Source organism: Pneumocystis murina, assembly GCF_000349005.2.
Source record: "Pneumocystis murina B123 chromosome Unknown supercont1.5, whole genome shotgun sequence".
Lineage (NCBI taxonomy): Eukaryota > Fungi > Ascomycota > Pneumocystomycetes > Pneumocystales > Pneumocystaceae > Pneumocystis > Pneumocystis murina.
Genome location: NW_017802363.1, coordinates 100,598 through 121,762, shown reverse-complemented (window position 1 = coordinate 121,762; position 21,165 = coordinate 100,598). Strand labels below are relative to the sequence as shown.

Sequence of the window (21,165 nt, the reverse complement as noted above, 5' to 3'; positions counted from 1 at the left end):
ATTTACGTATAGGATTTATCTATTCTAAGAAATATTAGATTATTTTATTAGATATATTTTAAATTAAGGTTTAAAAATATTAAGTTAAAATATCAATAAAATTATAATATTTATATTATATAAAAATTAAGTTAATTTTATATTAATTATATTTTTTAAATATAAATTTATAAATTTTGAATTTTAAAATATCAAATTATACAATAATAAAAAATAAAGATTCTCACTTTATTGTTTTTTCTACTAGATGTTTTTAATCATAAATATTAGAACAATTTAAATAAAAATGCAAACTTTAAAGATAATTTAAAATACCAAATACTATTTTATATTATCTACTATTTTTATTAAATTAACCTTCCAAATATCATCATTTCTTTCAATTCCAAAGAGAAACAATATTCTAGAATAAAGAATCGTGTCTGAAAAATCATCAAGTTCAGAATTACTGGAATTATAAAGATTTAACTATAAACATTAGTTTTTTTTAAAAAAAAAATAATGCGTAAAAAGTTCCTTGTAATTTTCAAGCAATTGAATTAAAGCAGTAGAAGAAACCATAGGATATAAAAGCTGAGCTGATTCATCTAAAAGCCCGATGATCTATATATATTTGAGAATTTTAATGTTCTTATAAAAATATATTCATACGAACGAATCATTGAATAGCTTTATTTTTTGGTGACAGATAGAACATTTAACATTGTTATCTAAAGCATTAATAACTTTGTCACAGCTAATTAAATATTATAAAGGCGATTATTATAAATTGTTTATACCATTTTCCAACAAAAATTTTATTAGAAGAGCGAAGTGTTGAAAGCTTAGCAGTCTTAACAATAAGAACATTAATGAAACCAATGATAGGTTCTGAATAAATCAAAATTTATTTAAAAATTAATATTAAAATACCTTTTGGATTTAAACGAATCATGGTATCAATCTCAGCAAGAGTATATGTTGCCATAGTAGGTGATGTACTTATAACTATAATTAATTTAATGCAATAGAGAGAAATAATCTATTTAATACTTACTTCTATCTTCAAGAGATAATTTATGCATATCTGATACTTTATTACTTATATCAGTAGAATATTTTCGAAGCCACTAATTTAAGGTTAATGAATAATTTATAAAAAACTAGACTCTAACCTCTATATCCATATCTGGATTAACTTCAACTATTGAATATTTCTGGAAAGTAAGATACGCCTTTTCACAACGAAATGATAAAGAAACATCAGTGAGAAGGAGTACTTTTTAATAATAAGTAAGTTATCAATTACTTAAATTAATATTATACTTGTATCAAAAGGCGTCCATAACTCAGCAGATTTTGCATTATTTCCCCATAAAATTAAGACGGCATCATATGTATCATCAAAAACACGCAATTCAATCATATCCGAATAGCCATTCTTTGTATTTATCTTTCTTATATTTCCAATCTAATTTTTAAAAAAATTAAAAGCATATCATATTTATTTTTACCTTTCTAATAGATACTAATACTTTTGGTTTAGAAATAGCCATATATCCTCCATTAATAAACGTAGACAATGACATTAAGTCCTGTATTATGCAATCTTTCTGAATTTTTAATGGTTTTTTATAGATTTTGTCCTGATTTTTAAAAATTGAAAGATGCGTTATTTCATTATCATCTGAAACTATAACATAAAAAGGAACTGTTGATGCTTTTTTAAATCTAGATATGTCTTCCTTTTTTATACATGTTTTTGTTACAAAGGCTGTACATAATGTATCAATTTTTAAATTATAATGAATTTCCTTAACATTTCTTTTGTTTAACCAATATTTAACCTGATTTTCTTAGGAAAAGAACTTCTAAACTTACAAATACCTCAACAACATCTGTTTCATCCTTTATATAGATTAATATTAAAGTATTTTCTATATTTTTTTGATTATTTATTTCATAAATATTTACAATACGCCCTGTCAATGCCTAATAAAATATTAACACATAATATAAAGAATTTTGACCAGTATACAATCGGTGAATTAGATTCTGAAAGCTCCTTAATCTTTGTTTCTTCATACTTTATTTTAGGATACCAATTGTCTTGATATATTTCAGAGTGTTTAGAATATAAGTTATTTGGTTCAAATCCATTCCCTGCCTCCCATTTATCATCAAAACTTGTGTTTTTTTCAAAGATATTCTTATAGAAGGCTTTTTCGCATGGAAATACTTCCATTTTAACCCTGTTTTTTTTCTAAACACCTTGGTTTTTAAGATCAATAGAAAATCTGGAAGCTTCTGGGTTTTAAAAGGACTTATTGGTTAATATTTAAAAAATATAAATATTTAGAGATGATAGCGGAATCAAAATATACAGAATATTCTCCATATCCAATTGATGTAATTCTTTTTTCACATATTTATTTAAATTTGTTTGTTGCAGGATCATATTTTTTAGAAACAAAGAATAAAAGAAAGGGACATTTATTTCTTTATGAGGTTGACTATAGTGGAAAGACAATGTAAAAAGAAGAAATAACTTTGAGGAATGAATTAAATTTTTATTAGAAAGTTAATCCAAAATCTTGAATGTGATGCAATACTTGATATGAAATGGTAAAATTAGTATTTAAATAATATTTTTAACTTTTTAGGATCTCAAATTCTCAAGAAAAACTTCTTATTACTAATTCTACGGGAGGGATATCTATTTATGAGTTATTGGGTCCTTGTGTAATACAGATTTTTTATTTTATTTGTTTTAATTAATTGATAGAATCCTATTTTGAGGTGTATATGGTTTAAACAAATTTTTGATTCAAATACTTTAATTTTGTCTGTTTCAATATCAAGTATTAGAAAATCTGCCATAGTTTCTACATCTATGGGAGATTTGTGTATTTTTGATTTAAATTCACTTCAAGTACTGCAAAAATGGAAAGCGCATGAATTAGAATGTTGGACAGCATGTTATAATATTGATTCATCTGCTATATTTTCAGGTTCTGATGATTGTACTTTTAAAATTTGGGATATTCGTTCATCAGCGCAACCTTTATTTACAAATACAAAAAGTCATGAAGCAGGAGTAATATCTTTTATTTCATTTGACAAAAAGTTGATTACAGGATCATTTGATGATCATATTAGGTTATTTGATTCTCGTGATTTTAGTAAAAATGTCTGGAAAGAAAATATGAGCAGTCCATGGAGACTTGTTCAGCATTCTGAAAATCAATTTAGGATTCTTGGTTGTTTAATGTATGAAGGAGCAAAGTTGTTTGATTTAGATATCTTGGAAAATGATGTATATAAAGTAAGAGTATATAAAGAATTTGTGGAGCATGAAAGTATAGTTTATGCTGGAGACTGGTATAATGAACAGGAAGTTGTAACATGTAGTTTTTATGATAAAAAAATATGTTTATGGTGAAAATAGATAATATAAAATTAGTGATTTATATTTTTAAAAACATTATTAAACAATTTGTTCTAATTCTTCTGCGTATCCAAGTATTTGCTGAACAAAATTTAAATTAGGTGTTTCTGATTTGATGCCATTAAATTTAAAAGAGCCTGTTTGATCATCAATTAACATTTCATCTACAGATTCTGACGCTTTATCCGGGAAATAAATTCTATCATTTTGTATAAGCCATTCTTTCTATAAAAACGTTTAAATTATTCTTAAATTTAATTAAAAATATACTTTATTAGAAAATTCTATAATTTCATTTAAATTTGATAGAAACAACAGTCCAACTGCATTTTGCAAAGGAAGTGATGTATATGCCTTTTCTAAACAATTTGCTATTTCGTTCCTACAATTATAAATCTTTTTTTTTCATAATATTTATAAATCTACCTAACCAAATCCATAATCATATTAACATAAATCTCATACTCTGGAGAAGGGCAATGTATCAACATTTTTTTTACTCGGTCATATGATCCTTCCATAATACTTTGTTCAAGTTTTATTACCCATGAAATATACTTGTCATATTCAATCATATCTGTAGGCAAGGTCTCAAGACTTGTATAAAACTCTGCAATACAGTTCTTAGCAAGTAAATTTAACAGCCAAAGCCCTGTTAATAATGATTGGTGTTGTGATAATGGTAATTTTGAAAGCAATGGATTAGAGAAATATGGCTGAAGTTGTGACGTATAACGTACAAACGCCTCTGTATCTGATAAACGCAAAGATGTATACGCACCGATTTCGAAAATTTCACCTTAAATCTTAATATTTCATAAATACAAAAATATTAAAATACGTGCAAGAATCATATCATTAACCTCTAAATGAGCTCCAGGAACAAGTAAATTTTCCTCTGAAAGTGCAATCTTAAGCCTTGTTAGTAGCTCACTGCATTTTATATATTGTTTAGTGTTAAAGAGATTTCTAAGCTCTTGGAGACCTTGCTTTAAAACATTCATATTTTTGAAGTTAGCGAGGTATCGAACGTCATAAAAAGGCGGAGGGGAGTTATTTAAGTAAAGGAGAAGTTTTCAGAGATTTTGCCTTTAATTATGTATGAAACGAGAATTCTGATGGTTTTTTAGTCTATAAATCTTTTTTTTTCAAAAAAAAAAGCTATAAAAAGTTTAAATTTGGAAATTTTTTATTTTTGATTTTTAAATGGTACAAACAAAGACAAGTTATAGTGAAGATATCTTCGGTGAAAAGGTTTGCATGATTTATAATTGATTATATTTTTTTGTGGTTAAAAAGGGCAATTTTTAATAGTGGGATCTTTGTTTATCGAACGCAATAGTCAATGCCGGAATAGGCTTGGGTTCAGGAATTATTGCGTCTGTATGTTTATTTAAACGTAAGCGTCTTTATGTTTAAATATTCTTAAAAATGAATATATATTTAATTATTTAGGAAAAATGTGGCCGGCTATGTTAGGTATAAACTTTTATTTGAAAATATAAATATTTGATATTTTTTATAGGCTTTGGATTTGGACTTGGAAAAGCATATTCAGATTGTGATAGACAATTTAATCCATATAGTATTCCTGGTTTTCAAATTCAAAAATCGAATAAATAAATGATAATTATTTATATTTTTGATCGGCTTTTTTATATATTATAAGAATAAAAATCTTATCAAAAGAGTGTTATCATTGCTTATTCAATATTCTATGTTTTTTAAAATAGGTAAATATTTTTAGTATTTTTAAAAAAGAAAATTAAATTTTAAAGATTATTTTATAGGATTATGAAATTAGTCTAAATAAATATTATATATTTAAAAATCTTTTATTTCTTTTTTTAATATTCATAAATATCAATTTTTTTATAAAGATTAAAATTATTGTATTTTATAGAAGAATTTAAATGTTCCATGAGATTTTATTAGAACTAAAAAATTCTTAAAACCCATAAATTATTAATTAATTGATAATATTCAAGTCATTTCTTATGATATTCACGAAATATAGCATACCATCTAAATATCTATATAGAATTATTTGAAAAAGTTATTAGTATTTATGACTTAAAGTTTAAGTGTTTTCAATATATGCTTTAATAATATTATAAATATATCTTATGACACTTTTATGATTTTTAAAAAATACGGATTTTAGAAACAATATTGTTAATATCTATGTTATGGTTTTGTTAACAAATGGCCCATTTTTTCGACCTTAATTAATAAGAAACACGTAAAATATATACTTTTCATTCCTACCTTTGTTGATAAATATTTATCTTTTTCTGCTATTCTAGTTTTATTTTCACCTGTCCAGTTCCTCGGAATCATTGGAATACGTTCTATAACGTTTATTTTTTGGTGATGCTTTTCAATAGATCTTATTTTATCTGGATTATTGGTTAATAATCTAACGTTCTTCAATCCTAAATCTAAAAGAATAGCAATAGCAACCCCGTATGTACGTGCATCTGCTGGATGATTTAAAAACAGATTAGCTTGTACTGTATCATTTCCTAAATCCTGGAGATTATATGCCCTTAACTTTTTATTAATATAATTTTTTATATTAAGTCACTGTACTTTAATTTTTCTTTTAATCCAATACCTCTCCCCTCTTGACGCAAGTAAATAATGACTCCATCATTCTCCAATGTCATCAATCGTCTTGCTTCTTCTAATTGCTCTCCACAATCACATCTTGCTGACCATGCTATTTCACCCGTATAACATTCCGAATGAATCCTAACAAGAGGTGCCCTTGATAATGAATAATTGTTACTTTCCGCACAATTTTCTTTAGAAGATGTTCTACCAGGATATAGTTTACCATTATACGCTCCACGTATCATCCTATCTGTCTCTGTTTCCCCATTTCTAGAACGATAAAGTGATGAACTTTTAATCTTATTCCCAAATACAATAGCAAGATGTTCTTTTTTATCAAAATCATTATGATATAAATGAATAAAATGTTCAGTTCCTGATATCGTAGGGATTCTTGCACGAACAATACATTCAACTTGAGGCAAAATGACTGATAGATCCTTATCTTTTTGAAATGATTCAAATAACATCTTTTTATAAAATATTCATGTATTTTTTTAAATATTTCTTAAAACTTAGAGGTCTTATACACTTATTTAAAATTGTTCAAAAAACTATATTAAAAATAAATATAGATCTATAACTAAAAAATAAGTTAACTCCTTAAAAATTTCTAACATTTACCCTCATTTATTTGTTTTTCTTATAATATTTACTTAAGATATAAGATCGCAACGTCTTAAATATTAAAAAAATATCTAATCTCGAGAGTTATATATTTAAAGTCATTTAGACATTTACTTTTATATATAAATGATTATTTGGAAGGACTTTGTTTTATTTCTTAAAAAAAGTTTTTAAATATTAGAAAAAATAGTAAAAAAGGATTGCATAAATATCTTAAATATATTTATAAAAAGCAATTCCTTTATAATTAAAATATTAAATTAAGGATAAAAGATATTATTATTTATTAGGAATATTGATAATTATTTCTATTAAGTAAGTTTTAATGACTCAAAGATCTTACTGCGCTTCAAAAAATACAACTAAAAAAACAGTAATCAATTTTTTAAGAAAGAATACAAGAAATAGGTTTCCAAATGGTATACAAAAGATGAAAGAACAAGGACGTTCTGATGCGGTGAAAAAATTAGAAACAGATATATTATTACATTCGAGAATTGATTATAATGAAAATACATCAGAAAGTTCACCAAAATATTGGAAAGTAGTATATAATGAAATTAAGAAAATGAGGGAAACAATTGCATCAAATGCTCCAGTAGATACTATGGGATGTGATGTAGCAGCAGACAAAGATGTTGATGTTAAGATATTTATTTATAATTATATGTAAAATTTTTCTTATTATTTTAGACCAGTCGTTTACAAACTCTTATAAGTCTTATGCTTTCAAGTCAAACAAAAGATACAGCAAATTATATTGCAATGAAAACATTAAAACAAAAACTTCCTGGTGGATTAACATTAAAAAGCTTAATAGAAGTTGATGAAAATCTACTTAATGATTATATTAGACCTGTTGGTTTTCACAATAGAAAAACGTAATTTTATAAAGATATATTAATATTTTTAATATTACTTAGGAAATATATTAAAGAAACTGTTAAAATTCTTGAAAAAGATTATAATGGAGATATTCCATCAACTATTGAAGATCTTGTTGCTCTTCCTGGAGTAGGTAAAACCGAATTTTTTACTATATTAGTTCTAAAATTTTTTAGGTCTTAAAATGGCACATCTTTGTCTTTCTTCTGCTTGGAATAAAACTGAAGGGATTGGTGTAGATGTTCATGTACATAGAATATCAAATTTGCTCGGATGGGTAAATACAAAGACCCCGGAACAAACACGATTAAAGCTTGAATCATGGTTGCCAAAAAAATATTGGAAAGAAATTAATCATTTATTTGTTGGGTATATTAAATTTAAAAATAATTTAAAATTGACTATTTTTTAGTTTTGGACAAACTATATGTTTACCACGTGGGAGAAAATGTTCACAATGTACACTAAGTTCTCAAAATTTGTGTCCAAGCTCAATAAAAGAAAAAAATATTTTATCTAAAAATCTATATGAAAAGGATACAGAAAATATGAATAATACTTCAAATCTAGAGAATATAATAAATAAATATAAAATTATAGATGTCGAAGACCTAGCTTGATATATCGATATTAAATTGTAAATTTTCTTAATTTACATTTTATATCATGAAAAATCTTTAAAATATTTCAGAAATTTATAAAGACAAGTCAATCATTATTTCCATCAAAATTTAAATAATCTGCATTTTCACAAGCTTCATATTCATTTATCTAAATAAAATTAGAAACATACTGAAATTTGAATTTTTTACCAAATCTTTTACTACTTGTCTAAATAACATCAGTATATTGGATGACAAATATTATTTTGTATTTTAGATGGCTTACCTAGAATCATCAAATTCTTCAAGACCATCTTCAAACATTGGTTCTTTGCGATATTGCTCAATATATGCATTTCTTTTGCGTAAACGATCATATTGATCTAAGATACGCTTGAATAACTAAGCATGTCAAAAAGAATCAAATATAATTATTGAAAAAAAGATACAGAAGCAATGCTTGTATGATTAGCTAACATCAATCCGCTTACTTTATGAGAAGTTTGAATGTATGGAGATTTCTTCGATAATGCCACTTGAATACTTGCTGGTCCCCAGGGTATAAACGTAGCAAGCTTTCTTTCTCTAATTCTTAAAAGGGATTTATGAACCTTATTATATTTAGAAAAGAAAATATAGATAAAAAAATACATCAGTTGGATCTGCCTCTCCTTGTATAATATTTAAAATAGAAATAAAACAACTCTTTTTGCTAGGATTTACAGATACGTGTCTGTTTTTTGGTTGAAGTAATCTTCTCATAACATCAAGAACAGTAGTTTTTCTTACGGTTTTTGCCTAAAAACCAATAAAACAAAAATAACAATTATAAATAATTACTTGTTCGACATAATCACCCATGAATGGTGTATATGATGTCATGAGAAAGTGACACCGTGGAGTAGGAATAAGAGATGCAATAATTGACACAAGATCATTATGCATATATCCTGGATATCTTAAAGTTGCTGTGCTAGCTGACATCACTGTAGATACCTAGTTTCTATTAATTATTGCACTACCAATAAATTAATAAATATATACAAGTTGATTTGTTTGAGAAAATGACGCATGCTGCACATGTAAACGATCTGCTACAATTCTCATTAGAGCTGCATTATCTAAAACTGCCTAAACAATTAAGAAGGTTGAATAATCTCTTAAAATAAGATTTTACAACTGAATCTGCATTTTGCGATAAACGTTTCATAGATAATAAGCTATTATAAGGTTGTACAACAACATCTGATGTTTGTTGATTAACTGGAAAAACTGAATATGTCTGAATAAGCTTCTTAGGAAACCGATCATTTAATCTTTCTAATAAAAATGATCCAAGACCTGAACCTGTACCTCCAGCGATAGAATGTAATAATTGAAATCCCTAATATAAAAACACTTAATAATTCTATAAAGAAAAAACAAGAAAACAAACTTCTAGAGAATCACTTCCATCTGCTTCTCTATCAATCATATCCATAACGTCTTCAAAAATCTTTTCTGCTGAAGAATATCCTGTAGCCCAATTGTTCCCTGCTCCTCCTCCTTCTTTTGAAAGATATACATTTTCCGGATTATATAATTTTGAAAATGCGCCTGAAAGAATACTATTTATAACCTTTTATACTTATCAATTTTTCTTTTAACTTTTTAATTTATATAAAAATAACCTTTGGTTCTAAATCTACAAGAATTGCACGAGGAACATAACGAGTATCATCTGATTGATAAAAAAACACATCTTTACGATCTCCGCCTTCATTCGCAAAGTCTTGAAGATTTCCATCTGCACGAATACCATGTTCCAAACATAATTGTTGCCAAAACTGAGATCCAACTATAAAAAATTAATTGTTAACTTAAATCTATAATAAAACGCTTTTTTACTTTGATTTCCACATTGTCCAGCTTGAATTGTAATAATTTCTCTAGGCATCCTTTGATATTTTAAAAAGTCTTTCAAAGGAAAAAAACCTTCTTATTCGCAGGGTTAAAGATATAGATGAAATATTAAATGGAAAAAGCAATAAAAGATATGTTTAAAAGTTAAATAATATTATATATATGGAACTAGTAGTTTATGAAATGTAGAAAATAAGGAATATAATAACTATAAATATTAAAAAGAATAGTTCTCCCCAGTCATTTCCAAAAGCTTTGTTAAAACTAAAAGTTGAGGATTTTCAACATGAATAATATCATCATTTTCAGATAAAGTCCATGCGTATAAAAGAGCCTTATCGATGATTTCAGATATATAATTTAAACTACCAGTAGGAATTGTTTTGTGAGAAATTGATATAGGATTGAATATAGGATATAGTTGTAAACCGTAAGAATTACAATCAAGTTCAAGATAGAATGGATAAGGTTCAGAAAGATAATTTAAGAAAGTATTGACTTCTTTACAAAACGCCCTAAATTTTTGGAGATTAATCATTTCAGGATCGACATTTCGTGGAATTAAAGATGCTAATGAAGGAAGGACAGAAACGTTTGCTACAAAATGTTTTTCTGTAGAATGTCCAGGAATAACAGAAGAAATGTATGTTGGAAGATTAGTAATAGATGACATATCTTCTAAATATAGTGCTATTTAAAGTTAAATGGTATTTTTAAAATATTTAAATAACTTTTTTACCAAAATAAGGTATCGTTGTTGATTTAGATTGTGTTAAAAGCTTACGATAAGCTATCATTCCATCCGAATGACAAGCGAGATTTTTTAAAGTATCCATAAATGCAATATATGATGAGGGTACAGCAGCCCAAGTTTGATAAAGAGTTTTAACAGGAGGATTAATTAAAACATTAGTAATAATAATTGTTGAATGAAAATCATTTAAATGATATAAATTCTAATAATATGAATAAAATTTTAAAACATATAAGAAAAAAACCTTTGCAATATCTATAAACCAACAAATAGTTTTTGCTCTTTTTTCAGAAGAGTTTTGTTGAAGAATTTCAACTGCTATCCAATGAGCCAACTAAAATAATAATTAAAGAAAGGTATAATAAATTAAACATTACCATTGCAGTTCGTCTAACAAAACGATCTATTTTATCAACAAGCTTTTTTTTTCTACTATCTAGAGTTCCTCTTTTATGCCAATAAAGTTTTATAGCAGCAAAATCAACAGCATCTCTGCTTAGTATATAATCCATAACAGCAAGGTATTTAGCTACTGTAAAAGGATTTAAAAAAATCGAAGGCAAATTACCAACAAGCTTTAATTTTCCTTTAGAAAATTTATAAAAAGAAGCTAATTCTCGCTGAAAATTTAAATGAAAATTACGTTTATAAAAAGCACGTCGTGATTCAAGTAAAGCTAGTTGAGCTTTAAGAATAGTTTCGCATTGTTCAGCTTCAAAAAAACATCCACAAAATTTTACTTCCTCAATAAACATATAAAACATTTCATAAGCAGTACTATTTCGGCAAATATCTTCTGGTTGAATAGCAAGCCATTTTGTTAAAACAGAGGAAATTCTATATTATAACTTAAAAATATACAAAGAAAGCTTTAATAAAAACTACCTTGATCGTGCAACTTTACCATTAGGATTACGAAATGAAACTCGAAATTGATTAATGATTATTTTTAAAAATTGAGTAATAGTACAAAAAAAAGAGAAACTGCGAATCAATAGTTCAACATGATCATGATCTAAAGTCTTATTAAGACTCAAAGAACATTGTGCTACTAAACAATCAATTGTTCCTGCAATTAATATATAACGTTTTGAATGATTTTTGGCTGTAACCAAAACATCAAAACCCATATCGTCTTGAATATGTAAAATTGTATTTTCTGATAAATTAAAAATTTCCTCCTCTGTTTTACAAGAACCATATATCATATAAGACACTAAATTATTTAAAATAACAATACTTTATATATAATAAAAATACCATTTCGTTTTTTTCTAAGTTTAGATTTATTAGAATTTAATTGTAAAGGTTGCTTGAAACGTATAAAATTTGACCATCTATTATAAATAAAAAACAATTAGAAAATTAAAATTCACATACGATTTTTTAGTTTTAAATTTTTTTGATGCATCTTTTAATGATTTATTGTCTTCACTGTCGCTTTCAAAAACGCTAATTTCACTAAAACTCGGACTAATGAGCGTTGGAAGCGTCAAAATTGAAGGATTCGTAGATATAGAATATGGTCTATTGAGAATATTTGTTATATCGAAACCATGCTTTGCCGCTTGTCGACGAATCCAAAGTTCACGAAGTGCATAAAGATCCTGTTCAGTTATCATAGATCGAATTATAAATGAAGGCAATCCAATAGTTTGCATAATAGAAATCGTTGAAAAAACAATGGAACTTATGTCTGAAAATAAATATAAAAATCTCATGTAGAAATTAACATACTAGGTTTGGCTATTTCTGTCGTAGCCAGAGAATAAAATAGAAACGGTGCATACTTAGGTTGCTTTGATAAACTTATCTTCTTCCGAAAAGTCCCACTCGAATGCTCAAAATCATGTCCATATAATGAACTATCTTGAACCGTATTATGAAACGCAATTGGCAATGATAATGACGAAAATCTAGCAATACTCGACGACGCTGTAAAGGGTAATGAAATATTATCTAAACATTCTGTTGAAATTGATCGTTTAAGAATATTTCTTGATTTTTTTTTATATTTATAATAATTAGGACGAAATGAATGGGATTTTCTTTTTATATTTGAAGACCATATTTTTGACTCATTCCCTGTCTCTGTATTTTTCTTATTCAATGGCATTCGGTCTTGAAATTGTCTAAAATGTGTACCCTTGAAAAAACTCATTTTTAACGTCTCATTCTTATTTATTTCTGCCATTTGACGACCTCCTATATTTCTTTCTTTCCCTGAAAGTACAAAATCTCCATTCTTTATTCCTTTTCTCCTTAATTCTGACATAATAATTATTATTTAATCTTTTATTAATTATCTTCCATTTAATAAGAAAAAAAAGATATACAGTTTCTGTTTTCAAAAATAGACCTAATATTCAATTTTCCTTTTCCTATTACTCTTTAACTATTCTTTTTTTCTTTAATGACTCCTCATTTACTTATAAAAAAATATCAGAGTTAATCCAAGTCTACGTGTTCGCTTCGTTTTATATATTAAATCTTAAAGTATGGATATCCAGCGTTTTATTAGTCGTCTTCAGGTCAATCTCACAAAGCTTTCCTATGCTGAGACACCCGAGCTTGCAAAAATACGTGCCAATGCAAGGTATGCAAGAAAACTTATATTGCGTGCAGAGGATTTGGGGCAGAATATGAGAGTAGAAAGGCAGAAAATTGAGGAGATTATTGAGAGAATTGAGGAAAAACAGAAAGAAGAAGATAACTTAGAAATAGATGAAGTAGAAGAAAAATCAGTAGAGAATATTGAATTAGAAGCAACAGAAGAGATTTTAATACAACATCGAGAGATGGCAGATGCAATGACAGAAAAAATGTTGCGTTTGGCTCAAGAAATGAAAGTAAATGCAAGGGCTATGGGGGAAATAGCGGAGAGAGATCAATCAGTTGGGAAATGGATTAATTTATAAGAAAAAAGCTGATAAATGTAGCTTATTTTATCGACGGGGAATTTATTAGGAAAAAATTTAAATATAATACAGATAACTAATAAACGACTTGAAAAATATCGTAGAGTCAATTCAGGAACGTTTTGGCTTAGTCTTTTAAGTATTATAGTTGTTTTTATATCGTTCTTTGTAGTGTTTTTTTTGGTTCGTATAACATGATTTTAAAAGAATGAAAATGGATAAAAAGAGGTACAATTACATCCTGTCAAACTATTTATAGAATGGAATATAGGGTTTTTTTGGTTTAATCGAATTATTTTTGTCTTTATTTCTTGGAAGATTATAATTTAAAATTATATACGTTTTTGCATTAATAATTTTACAAGATATCAATTGATTTCTAAAGAATTGAAAGACTGGATTCGCTTTTTTTCACCTGTTGAAGATTATATTTTTATGAATTGATACTATAAAGATTTTTTTTAATATTTAAAAGAAACAATTTATTTTTTATATGAATATTTGAAAATTTTATAATCTATTTATATATATATCTGCTTAATAGGATTAAATGATATTATACAAAATATCTAAAATGCAATATATGAAATTATTCAATACGTAAAACGAATTAAAGATTTTGGATTATATTGCCACGTGATTTTATCAACATATCAATTTTAAGAAAATTAGAGATATACAGATCTTATAAATGAATAGATAGTTATTGCTATATAAAATATGGAAATAAGGATTCCTCGTCTCGAAGAATACGGGCTTTCAGAGAAGATGGGGTTTTTACCAGATAAAGAGCCTTTAGCTCGATTAACTAAAAAATATTATGAGCCATGGGAAAAAATAATGGATCATTATAATGATTATATTCTTATGGGACGATTTAGAAGAGTTATTGATGAGGTATATTTTTTAGGAATATTTTTTTATTTAAGAAATATATAATCTAAATTAGCTTCCAATTCTTTCAGTTGAATATCTGGATTCTTTAAAAGAAAAACAACGAAGTTATCTTATTTTAAGTTTTATGGCTCATTCTTATGTATGGATTGAGAAAAAACCATCGGATAGATTGCCTGCATCTATTGCAAAACCATGGGTACAAGTCTCAGAGATTCTTGAAATACGTCCTGTTATTTCTTATGCAGCAGTATGCTTATGGAATTGGAGACACCCTTTTCCAAATGAGCCTATAGATCTTTCAAATTTGACGACGTTACATACATTTTCTGGTACAAAAGATGAATCTTGGTTTTATCTTATTTCTACTTTTATTGAGATTGAAGGTGCACCTTGTCTTCAGATTATTTTAGACACTATTTCAGCAGCATATGCTAGGGATAAGAATACATATGTTTATAATATGAAAAGGCTTTCTTTTTATATAGAAAAAATTACAGAAATTTTTTGTAGAATTTATGAAAAATGTGATCCATATATTTTTTACTGGAAGGTAATTTATTATTCTTATGAAAAGTATCTAATTTTTTAGATACGTCCATATCTTTCGGGTTGGAAAAATATGGCTGATACAGGGCTTCCAAAAGGTGTTATTTATGAAGGATGTTCGGAAGATTATCGCCAATATTCTGGTGGATCAAATGGTCAATCTGCACTAATTCATCTTCTTGATATTGCGCTAGGAGTTGATCACCGCCCTACTGGTATACTATTTTATAGAACTAATGCATGTAATACACCTGTTCAAAAAAAATGCAATTTTTTTCAAGAAATGAGGGAATATATGCCAGGATCACATAGACGATTTTTAGAACATCTTGAAAAAATTATGAATATTAGGCAGTTTTCTCTTGATAATTCTAACGACCTTGATGTTGTTTCTGCATATAATGCATGTGTAACTAGTCTTAAAACATTACGTGATAAACATTTACAAGTTGTTTCACGATATATTATTATTCAAAGTAAAATTGAAAATTTTGAGAATAAAGATTATAAAAAGAATTCTATGAATATAGGTCTTGCACAACATGTTAATGAGAAAGAAAATCTAAAAGGCACTGGAGGGACAAATCTTATTTCATTTTTAAAACAATTTCGTGATGGTAATTTCTATTGTAAATTATATCTAATGATTGACTTTTTAGAAACTACTTCATGTATAATTAAGTCAACAATTAAGCCAATGTCATTATTAGAATCATCTTCAAATAATAGGGCAATAAAAATGAATCTTAGGAATATATTTTGTAAAGACCTATTATATTTTTTATTTATTATCTAATATGCAGGTTTAGCTGAATGGAATGATAATGAATGGGGATGCATAGGTGGATTATGTTATAGGTTCTATTAAATTTACCAAAGCAAGTATTAAATTTTTGATAAAATATTTATGTATAATTTATCAAATCTATATTATAATATAGTATATCTCATTGTTCTTTATATATATATCTATACTTCAAAAATATCCCCTATACATCCTGCACATCCACCTATTTTTTTTAAGTCTATCTTACATGTTTCATGGTAAATTTGTGTAGTATTTTTTACTATCGGCGACAGATAGGTAGTATTTAATGAAATATCTTCAAAACTTAAATCATCATGTGTTTGAGGATTTGTTTGACAAATTATTTTCGGCGATGCTTCTAATATTTTTTGTTTTTCTTGACTTTTCTCTAACTTATCTTTTAAATCCTCTACGATCATTTCCAATTGATTTATTCTTTCATTATCTATAAATCCCGCTTCTTTTTTTTCCTCAAATAGTGCATTATTTACTTGTATTTTTGATAAAATTATATTTAACTTATCATTGATTTCATGATAATTCTTTTCTAATAATGATACACGTAATTTTAGCTCATTTACTTCATTTTGTAGTGTTCTTATAGATTCAGAAGGATTTAGTGAATCATTTAAAACTGTTTTTTTTGAGTGTAGTTTTGTTACTATATCTTCTTCTAAAGATTTAACATTTTCCATAAACTTAGAACTTTCAACGTCCTGAATATTTACTTGATTTAAAATTTTTTCTTTGATTTGTGATTTAGAATAAATTTCAGGATCCTCTTTTACAGTTTCTAACATAGGTTTATTTGTTACAGGAGAAGATATTGTTTCTGAACTTTCTAGAGAAACTGAAACATTTTCATTTAAATCTTGATTATTTATAGAAGAATTTACACGTTTCTTCTTTTTTACTTCATTCATATGTTTTTTTGCTGCATCAAGCTTATGTTGAAAATCTTGTGACTCCATCCTTCAGTTGCTTGATATTACAAAATCTTCATAAAGTTTTTTATATAAATATTTAACAGATAAAAAATAAAAATCTTATTAAACGCAATTATAATAAAAAAATCACTGATATCTCAGTGAATAATACAAAAAAGTGCGAAGACTTGCATAAAACAATATCTATACTTTACTTGCTACACATTGTTCTTTTTGGAGCTTAGTTCTGTTTCGTTCATGACTTTGTTGACGACATTCCTGCAAACCTGTACAAGCATGGTTTTCAAGCTGTCGATGCCGGCCACAAAAATGTCCATCGCAAAAGTTACAGTCACCTACAATTCTTACAGCAGATGCACTACATTGCTTCATGGTACATCTTTGAATTGCTCCACCGCGAAGACGAAGAACTAAGTGTAACGTAGATTCTTTTTGAATATTATAATCTGATAAAGTTCTTCCATCTTCTAATTGTTTTCCTGCAAATATTAAACGTTGTTGATCTGGAGGAATCCCTTCTTTATCCTGAATCTTGCTTTTAACATTATCAATCGTGTCCGACGATTCAACCTCAAGAGTAATCGTTTTTCCTGTAAGTGTTTTAACAAATATTTGCATTTTTTAATTAAAGTCTATTTTTTTAAAAAAATCCCTTCTATTTCTTATGTATCAATCCTTTAACTGATAAAAATAAAAAATATTTTACTTTAGTCAAAAAAGACTTCTTTTAATTACTTAAATTCAATTATTTTTCTAGTTTCAATAAAAATACCGTTCAAAGAATACATAAAACACCCTTCCATACCTTTGTGAATTCAAAGGATAGAAAACAATTATTATTAGCTTATTTTTTAACTTTTTTCTTCAAATTTTGCTTTTCTATTTAATTCTCTTTTTTCCTCACTTTAATCGAACGGCTTTGAGGTAAAACTTCTCGGAAATAAAGTTATCAATAATTTAAAGAAATTTATAATAAACCTCCTCTCCTATCCTTTTGTTAGTTTATTTCTCATCCTTTTTATTTATATTGCACCTTAAAAATATGTCTTTTATATCAACCTAAAGAACTTTCGCATAATACCTAGTCTTCCAGCCTCTCAACGCCCTATTACCATACACCTAACCCTAGTTATTGACTTTCTAATATCATCTGTATCCTATACCCTTAAATCTAACCCTAGTAAAGTCCGTAATCTTACAGAGATAGGGATGGGGATAGATAAAATAAGATAATCAAGGAATCTTTTATCAAGTTTTATGTCAAACACAAAGAGGATCCGATGTAAGGTAAGTTATTTAGATATTAATTAGGACTGATTAAATAGAATTGTTAGGCAGCGATTGCTTGGGAATTAGGAAAAGAACTTTCATATGAAGAAATAGAAGTATTAGCACCAAAAGCTCATGAAGTCCGTGTAAAAATTATTTGGTATTAAATAATAATTGTCATTGTTAAATAATGGCATAGGTTTTTATTATTTTGTACTAAATAGATGGGGATTAGGTCTGCTTTATGTCATACAGATGTATATACGCTTATGGGGAAGGAAGAAGCGAAATTTCCAATGATACTTGGACATGAAGGAGCAGGAATTGTAGAATCTGTTGGAAAGGGTGTAATTGACATAAAAAAAGGGGATCATGGTATTATATGGAAAGGGTTATATATTTTTTTTAATTAGAAAAGTATTGGTATTATATATTCCTGAATGTAAAATGTGTAAATTTTGTCAGAGTGACAAAACAAATTTATGTATGAAAATCAGTGAAACACAGGCTAGAGGGACAATGCCAGATGGAACAACGAGATTTAGGGCAAATGGGAGAGAAATTTTTCATTTTATGGGTGCATCGACTTTTTCTCAATATACAGGTAAAAAATAAATATATAGATATTTTAAAAACTTTTATATAATGTTACTATTAGTAATTCCAGATATTTCGTTGGTAGTTATTTCTAAAGAAGCTCCTTTGGATAAGATCTGTTTGCTCGGTTGTGGTATATTTTAATTTATTTTTTATTGATATAAATATATTTTAGGAATAACATCTGGATATGGAGCAGCTACTCGTTCTGTAAAAATAGATCCTGGGTCAACAGTTGCTGTTTTTGGTATTGGATGTGTTGGTTTATCAGTTATTCAAGGAGCAGTAGCATCTAGAGCCAAAAAAATTGTAGCAATTGATATTAATAGTGATAAAGAATCATGGGCAAGAAAGTTTGTGGCTAATACGGATTTTGAATTTGTTAATCCTTTAAAAATGGATGTTTCTATTCGGGATTATCTTATAGAAATATCAGATGGGGGGTTTGATTATACATTTGATTGTACAGGGAATGTTCATGTTATGGAACAAGCTCTTGAAGTATCAGCAAAAGGATGGGGAAAGCTTTGCATTATAGGTTCTTCTCTTGAAGGTAAAAAACTTTGCTTTGCACGTAAGTTTTTATTATTTAAAATTCATTCCATATTTAATTTTAAGCTTTTCTTGTCGTAACTGGTCGTCAAATTATTGGATCTGCTTTTGGCGGTATTAAAGGTCGATCTGAAATTCCTCAACTTGTTGAACTTTATATGAAAGGTCAACTTAAACTTGATGAATATATTACTCATAAAAAAAATATAAAAACTATCAATGAAGGATTTCAAATAATGAAAGTAAGTTTTTTTCTATTTTTTTTCTCAAAATAATTTTAAATATAGACTGGAAATTGTATTCGTTGTATTTGTGATATGCAAAATGATTCATAACAAAAATGCTTTTTATGTAACACTATTTTAAAGATGATACATACTCCTTATTTTCATATATAACAATATAAAAATTATTCTCTCTTTATATAATTTCTATCATTTTTGAAAATATAAATAAAACTTTAAACATCCTTATAAAGTTTTCGAACCTTGTCTACATATGTTTTTTAAAATATAATGAACATTCAGGAAATATTAAAGAATCGAGTGTATGTTTAAATGGAAAATTTTGAAGGGCTTCCTGGCATTAGAAAATTTTCTGCTTTTCCACATATTAAAAAATTAGATTATTTCCCTAAAATAGACTCATGTTATACAAAAAAATCATCAAAAGGGAGTCTTTTTACACTTATATGGATTATATTACTCATTTTTTTCGTTTGGAAAGAGATATTAATCTATAAAACTGGTGTAGAAGAGCATCAATTTAATATTGAGAAAGATTTGATGGAACATATAACTTTAAATGTTGATATTGTTGTTGCAATGCCTTGTGATGGTATATAGAAGAGTTCATGAGTTGTATTTTCTCTAATTTTTGTTTTTTTTTTCAGTAATTGATGTAAATGTAAAAGATGTTACTTCAGAGTTGATTTTGGCGGGACAAACATTAAAAAAGGAGGGTGTAATGGGCCATATATCTCTACATAATATGAGGACTAATTCTATATATATAGGCGCTTTTTGAACCTTCATCAATTGATTTTTCAGGAAAATATTTTCAGCCAATTGAAAGTGTAAAACATGTTTTTCAAAATTTGGGAAAGAAAAGCTTTAAGCCAGGAAAAAATGTATTGAATGCTTCTGCTTGTAGGGTTTATGGAAGTATAGAGATTCATAGGGTTGTAGGAATTTTTCATATTACAGCTCAAGGACATGGATATGGAATTAAACATTTAAGTCATAAAAGTAATATTTTATGTTTTATTTCAGATAAATAATGAAAATAGAAATGAATTTTACACATATTATTAATAGTTTTTCATTTGGTACCTATTATTCTAATATTATTAGTCCTTTAGATAAAACTGGAGAAATTACACATGAAAGTAAGTAATCTGTATGATAAAGTTTCAAATTATATTAATAATAGATTTTTATTTGTTTCAATATTATATATCTATTGTTCCCACTACATTTGTTAAAGGCAATAAACGTGTATTAACTAATAAATATTCTGTTAAAGGAAAGGCATCCGCAGTTGATTATTTTAATGTTCCAGGTAATATCTTTTTTCTTTTTTGAGAAAATATCTTAGTTTTTAATAGGAATACTCTTCATTTATGATATTGAACCTATTAGTTTAACAATTACTGGAAAAAGAACTTCATTATTTCATTTTTTGATGCGTATTTTTGCAATTATTGGAGGACTAACTTTTTTTACTGAATGGTTATATAAATTTGTAAATCAAATATCTGAAATTATAGGTTTTAAAAAAAGATATTTACATAACTAATAAGTGAAAATGTTGATAAAG

The 21,165-nt window shown here is 26.8% G+C and overlaps 14 protein-coding genes across 14 annotated transcripts; 7 read left to right on the top strand and 7 right to left on the bottom strand.

The window, feature by feature from the left end:
• Positions 1 to 321: 321 nt before the first annotated feature.
• Positions 322 to 2,224, bottom strand: PNEG_00064 (hypothetical protein; the record flags this gene model as incomplete). The annotated part of the gene is made up of 11 exons (XM_007873729.1): positions 322 to 468; positions 559 to 603; positions 652 to 736; positions 780 to 870; positions 913 to 987; positions 1,037 to 1,109; positions 1,155 to 1,258; positions 1,306 to 1,450; positions 1,494 to 1,826; positions 1,867 to 1,971; positions 2,018 to 2,224. 11 exons carry the CDS (start codon positions 2,222 to 2,224, stop codon positions 322 to 324), a joined length of 1,410 nt encoding a protein of 469 aa, XP_007871920.1.
• Positions 2,225 to 2,340: 116 nt separating this feature from the next.
• PNEG_00063 (hypothetical protein) lies at positions 2,341 to 3,421 on the top strand (the record flags this gene model as incomplete). The annotated part of the gene is made up of 4 exons (XM_007873728.1): positions 2,341 to 2,510; positions 2,557 to 2,604; positions 2,643 to 2,721; positions 2,765 to 3,421. 4 exons carry the CDS (start codon positions 2,341 to 2,343, stop codon positions 3,419 to 3,421), a joined length of 954 nt encoding a protein of 317 aa, XP_007871919.1.
• PNEG_00062 (hypothetical protein) lies at positions 3,419 to 4,431 on the bottom strand (the record flags this gene model as incomplete). Its single annotated transcript, XM_007873727.1, has 4 exons — positions 3,419 to 3,652; positions 3,698 to 3,809; positions 3,854 to 4,226; positions 4,269 to 4,431. 4 exons carry the CDS (start codon positions 4,429 to 4,431, stop codon positions 3,467 to 3,469), a joined length of 834 nt encoding a protein of 277 aa, XP_007871918.1. The 3' UTR covers positions 3,419 to 3,466.
• Positions 4,432 to 4,633: 202 nt separating this feature from the next.
• PNEG_00061 (hypothetical protein) lies at positions 4,634 to 5,050 on the top strand (the record flags this gene model as incomplete). The annotated part of the gene is made up of 4 exons (XM_007873726.1): positions 4,634 to 4,681; positions 4,742 to 4,826; positions 4,883 to 4,906; positions 4,953 to 5,050. 4 exons carry the CDS (start codon positions 4,634 to 4,636, stop codon positions 5,048 to 5,050), a joined length of 255 nt encoding a protein of 84 aa, XP_007871917.1.
• A 535-nt stretch (positions 5,051 to 5,585) lies between these two features.
• Positions 5,586 to 6,513, bottom strand: PNEG_00060 (GTP cyclohydrolase II; the record flags this gene model as incomplete). The annotated part of the gene is made up of 3 exons (XM_007873725.1): positions 5,586 to 5,650; positions 5,696 to 5,975; positions 6,020 to 6,513. 3 exons carry the CDS (start codon positions 6,511 to 6,513, stop codon positions 5,615 to 5,617), a joined length of 810 nt encoding a protein of 269 aa, XP_007871916.1. The 3' UTR covers positions 5,586 to 5,614.
• Positions 6,514 to 6,995: 482 nt separating this feature from the next.
• Positions 6,996 to 9,895, top strand: PNEG_00059 (hypothetical protein; the record flags this gene model as incomplete). Its single annotated transcript, XM_007873724.1, has 5 exons — positions 6,996 to 7,313; positions 7,364 to 7,551; positions 7,594 to 7,688; positions 7,732 to 7,924; positions 7,968 to 9,895. 5 exons carry the CDS (start codon positions 6,996 to 6,998, stop codon positions 8,173 to 8,175), a joined length of 1,002 nt encoding a protein of 333 aa, XP_007871915.1. The 3' UTR covers positions 8,176 to 9,895.
• PNEG_00058 (tubulin gamma chain) lies at positions 8,264 to 10,093 on the bottom strand (the record flags this gene model as incomplete). The annotated part of the gene is made up of 11 exons (XM_007873722.1): positions 8,264 to 8,326; positions 8,368 to 8,386; positions 8,444 to 8,559; positions 8,607 to 8,768; positions 8,809 to 8,955; positions 8,998 to 9,153; positions 9,202 to 9,288; positions 9,335 to 9,541; positions 9,593 to 9,775; positions 9,828 to 9,994; positions 10,045 to 10,093. 11 exons carry the CDS (start codon positions 10,091 to 10,093, stop codon positions 8,264 to 8,266), a joined length of 1,356 nt encoding a protein of 451 aa, XP_007871913.1.
• Positions 10,094 to 10,276: 183 nt separating this feature from the next.
• Positions 10,277 to 13,088, bottom strand: PNEG_00057 (hypothetical protein; the record flags this gene model as incomplete). Its single annotated transcript, XM_007873721.2, has 8 exons — positions 10,277 to 10,749; positions 10,799 to 11,015; positions 11,058 to 11,147; positions 11,191 to 11,650; positions 11,699 to 12,029; positions 12,074 to 12,150; positions 12,194 to 12,509; positions 12,551 to 13,088. 8 exons carry the CDS (start codon positions 13,086 to 13,088, stop codon positions 10,277 to 10,279), a joined length of 2,502 nt encoding a protein of 833 aa, XP_007871912.1.
• Positions 13,089 to 13,300: 212 nt separating this feature from the next.
• PNEG_00056 (hypothetical protein) lies at positions 13,301 to 13,957 on the top strand. The gene is made up of 2 exons (XM_007873720.1): positions 13,301 to 13,707; positions 13,753 to 13,957. Exons 1-2 carry the CDS (start codon positions 13,312 to 13,314, stop codon positions 13,927 to 13,929), a joined length of 573 nt encoding a protein of 190 aa, XP_007871911.1. The 5' UTR covers positions 13,301 to 13,311; the 3' UTR covers positions 13,930 to 13,957.
• A 469-nt stretch (positions 13,958 to 14,426) lies between these two features.
• PNEG_00055 (hypothetical protein) lies at positions 14,427 to 16,055 on the top strand. Its single transcript, XM_007873718.1, has 5 exons — positions 14,427 to 14,628; positions 14,681 to 15,178; positions 15,218 to 15,791; positions 15,834 to 15,935; positions 15,978 to 16,055. The coding sequence occupies exons 1-5, from the start codon at positions 14,452 to 14,454 to the stop codon at positions 16,040 to 16,042; spliced, it is 1,416 nt and encodes a 471-aa protein (XP_007871909.1). The 5' UTR covers positions 14,427 to 14,451; the 3' UTR covers positions 16,043 to 16,055.
• An 88-nt stretch (positions 16,056 to 16,143) lies between these two features.
• Positions 16,144 to 16,953, bottom strand: PNEG_00054 (hypothetical protein; the record flags this gene model as incomplete). The annotated part of the gene is made up of 1 exon (XM_007873717.1): positions 16,144 to 16,953. The coding sequence occupies one exon, from the start codon at positions 16,951 to 16,953 to the stop codon at positions 16,144 to 16,146; it is 810 nt and encodes a 269-aa protein (XP_007871908.1).
• Positions 16,954 to 17,112: 159 nt separating this feature from the next.
• On the bottom strand, positions 17,113 to 17,586 carry PNEG_00053 (ubiquitin-60S ribosomal protein L40; the record flags this gene model as incomplete). The annotated part of the gene is made up of 1 exon (XM_007873716.1): positions 17,113 to 17,586. The coding sequence occupies exon 1, from the start codon at positions 17,545 to 17,547 to the stop codon at positions 17,113 to 17,115; it is 435 nt and encodes a 144-aa protein (XP_007871907.1). The 5' UTR covers positions 17,548 to 17,586.
• A 571-nt stretch (positions 17,587 to 18,157) lies between these two features.
• Positions 18,158 to 19,740, top strand: PNEG_00052 (hypothetical protein). Its single transcript, XM_007873715.1, has 8 exons — positions 18,158 to 18,216; positions 18,264 to 18,358; positions 18,434 to 18,573; positions 18,617 to 18,802; positions 18,857 to 18,928; positions 18,971 to 19,369; positions 19,414 to 19,589; positions 19,635 to 19,740. The coding sequence occupies exons 1-8, from the start codon at positions 18,187 to 18,189 to the stop codon at positions 19,680 to 19,682; spliced, it is 1,146 nt and encodes a 381-aa protein (XP_007871906.1). The 5' UTR covers positions 18,158 to 18,186; the 3' UTR covers positions 19,683 to 19,740.
• Positions 19,741 to 19,890: 150 nt separating this feature from the next.
• PNEG_00051 (hypothetical protein) lies at positions 19,891 to 21,153 on the top strand. Its single transcript, XM_007873714.1, has 6 exons — positions 19,891 to 20,184; positions 20,240 to 20,310; positions 20,363 to 20,594; positions 20,636 to 20,734; positions 20,779 to 20,907; positions 20,954 to 21,153. The coding sequence occupies exons 1-6, from the start codon at positions 19,905 to 19,907 to the stop codon at positions 21,142 to 21,144; spliced, it is 1,002 nt and encodes a 333-aa protein (XP_007871905.1). The 5' UTR covers positions 19,891 to 19,904; the 3' UTR covers positions 21,145 to 21,153.
• Positions 21,154 to 21,165: the final 12 nt, after the last annotated feature.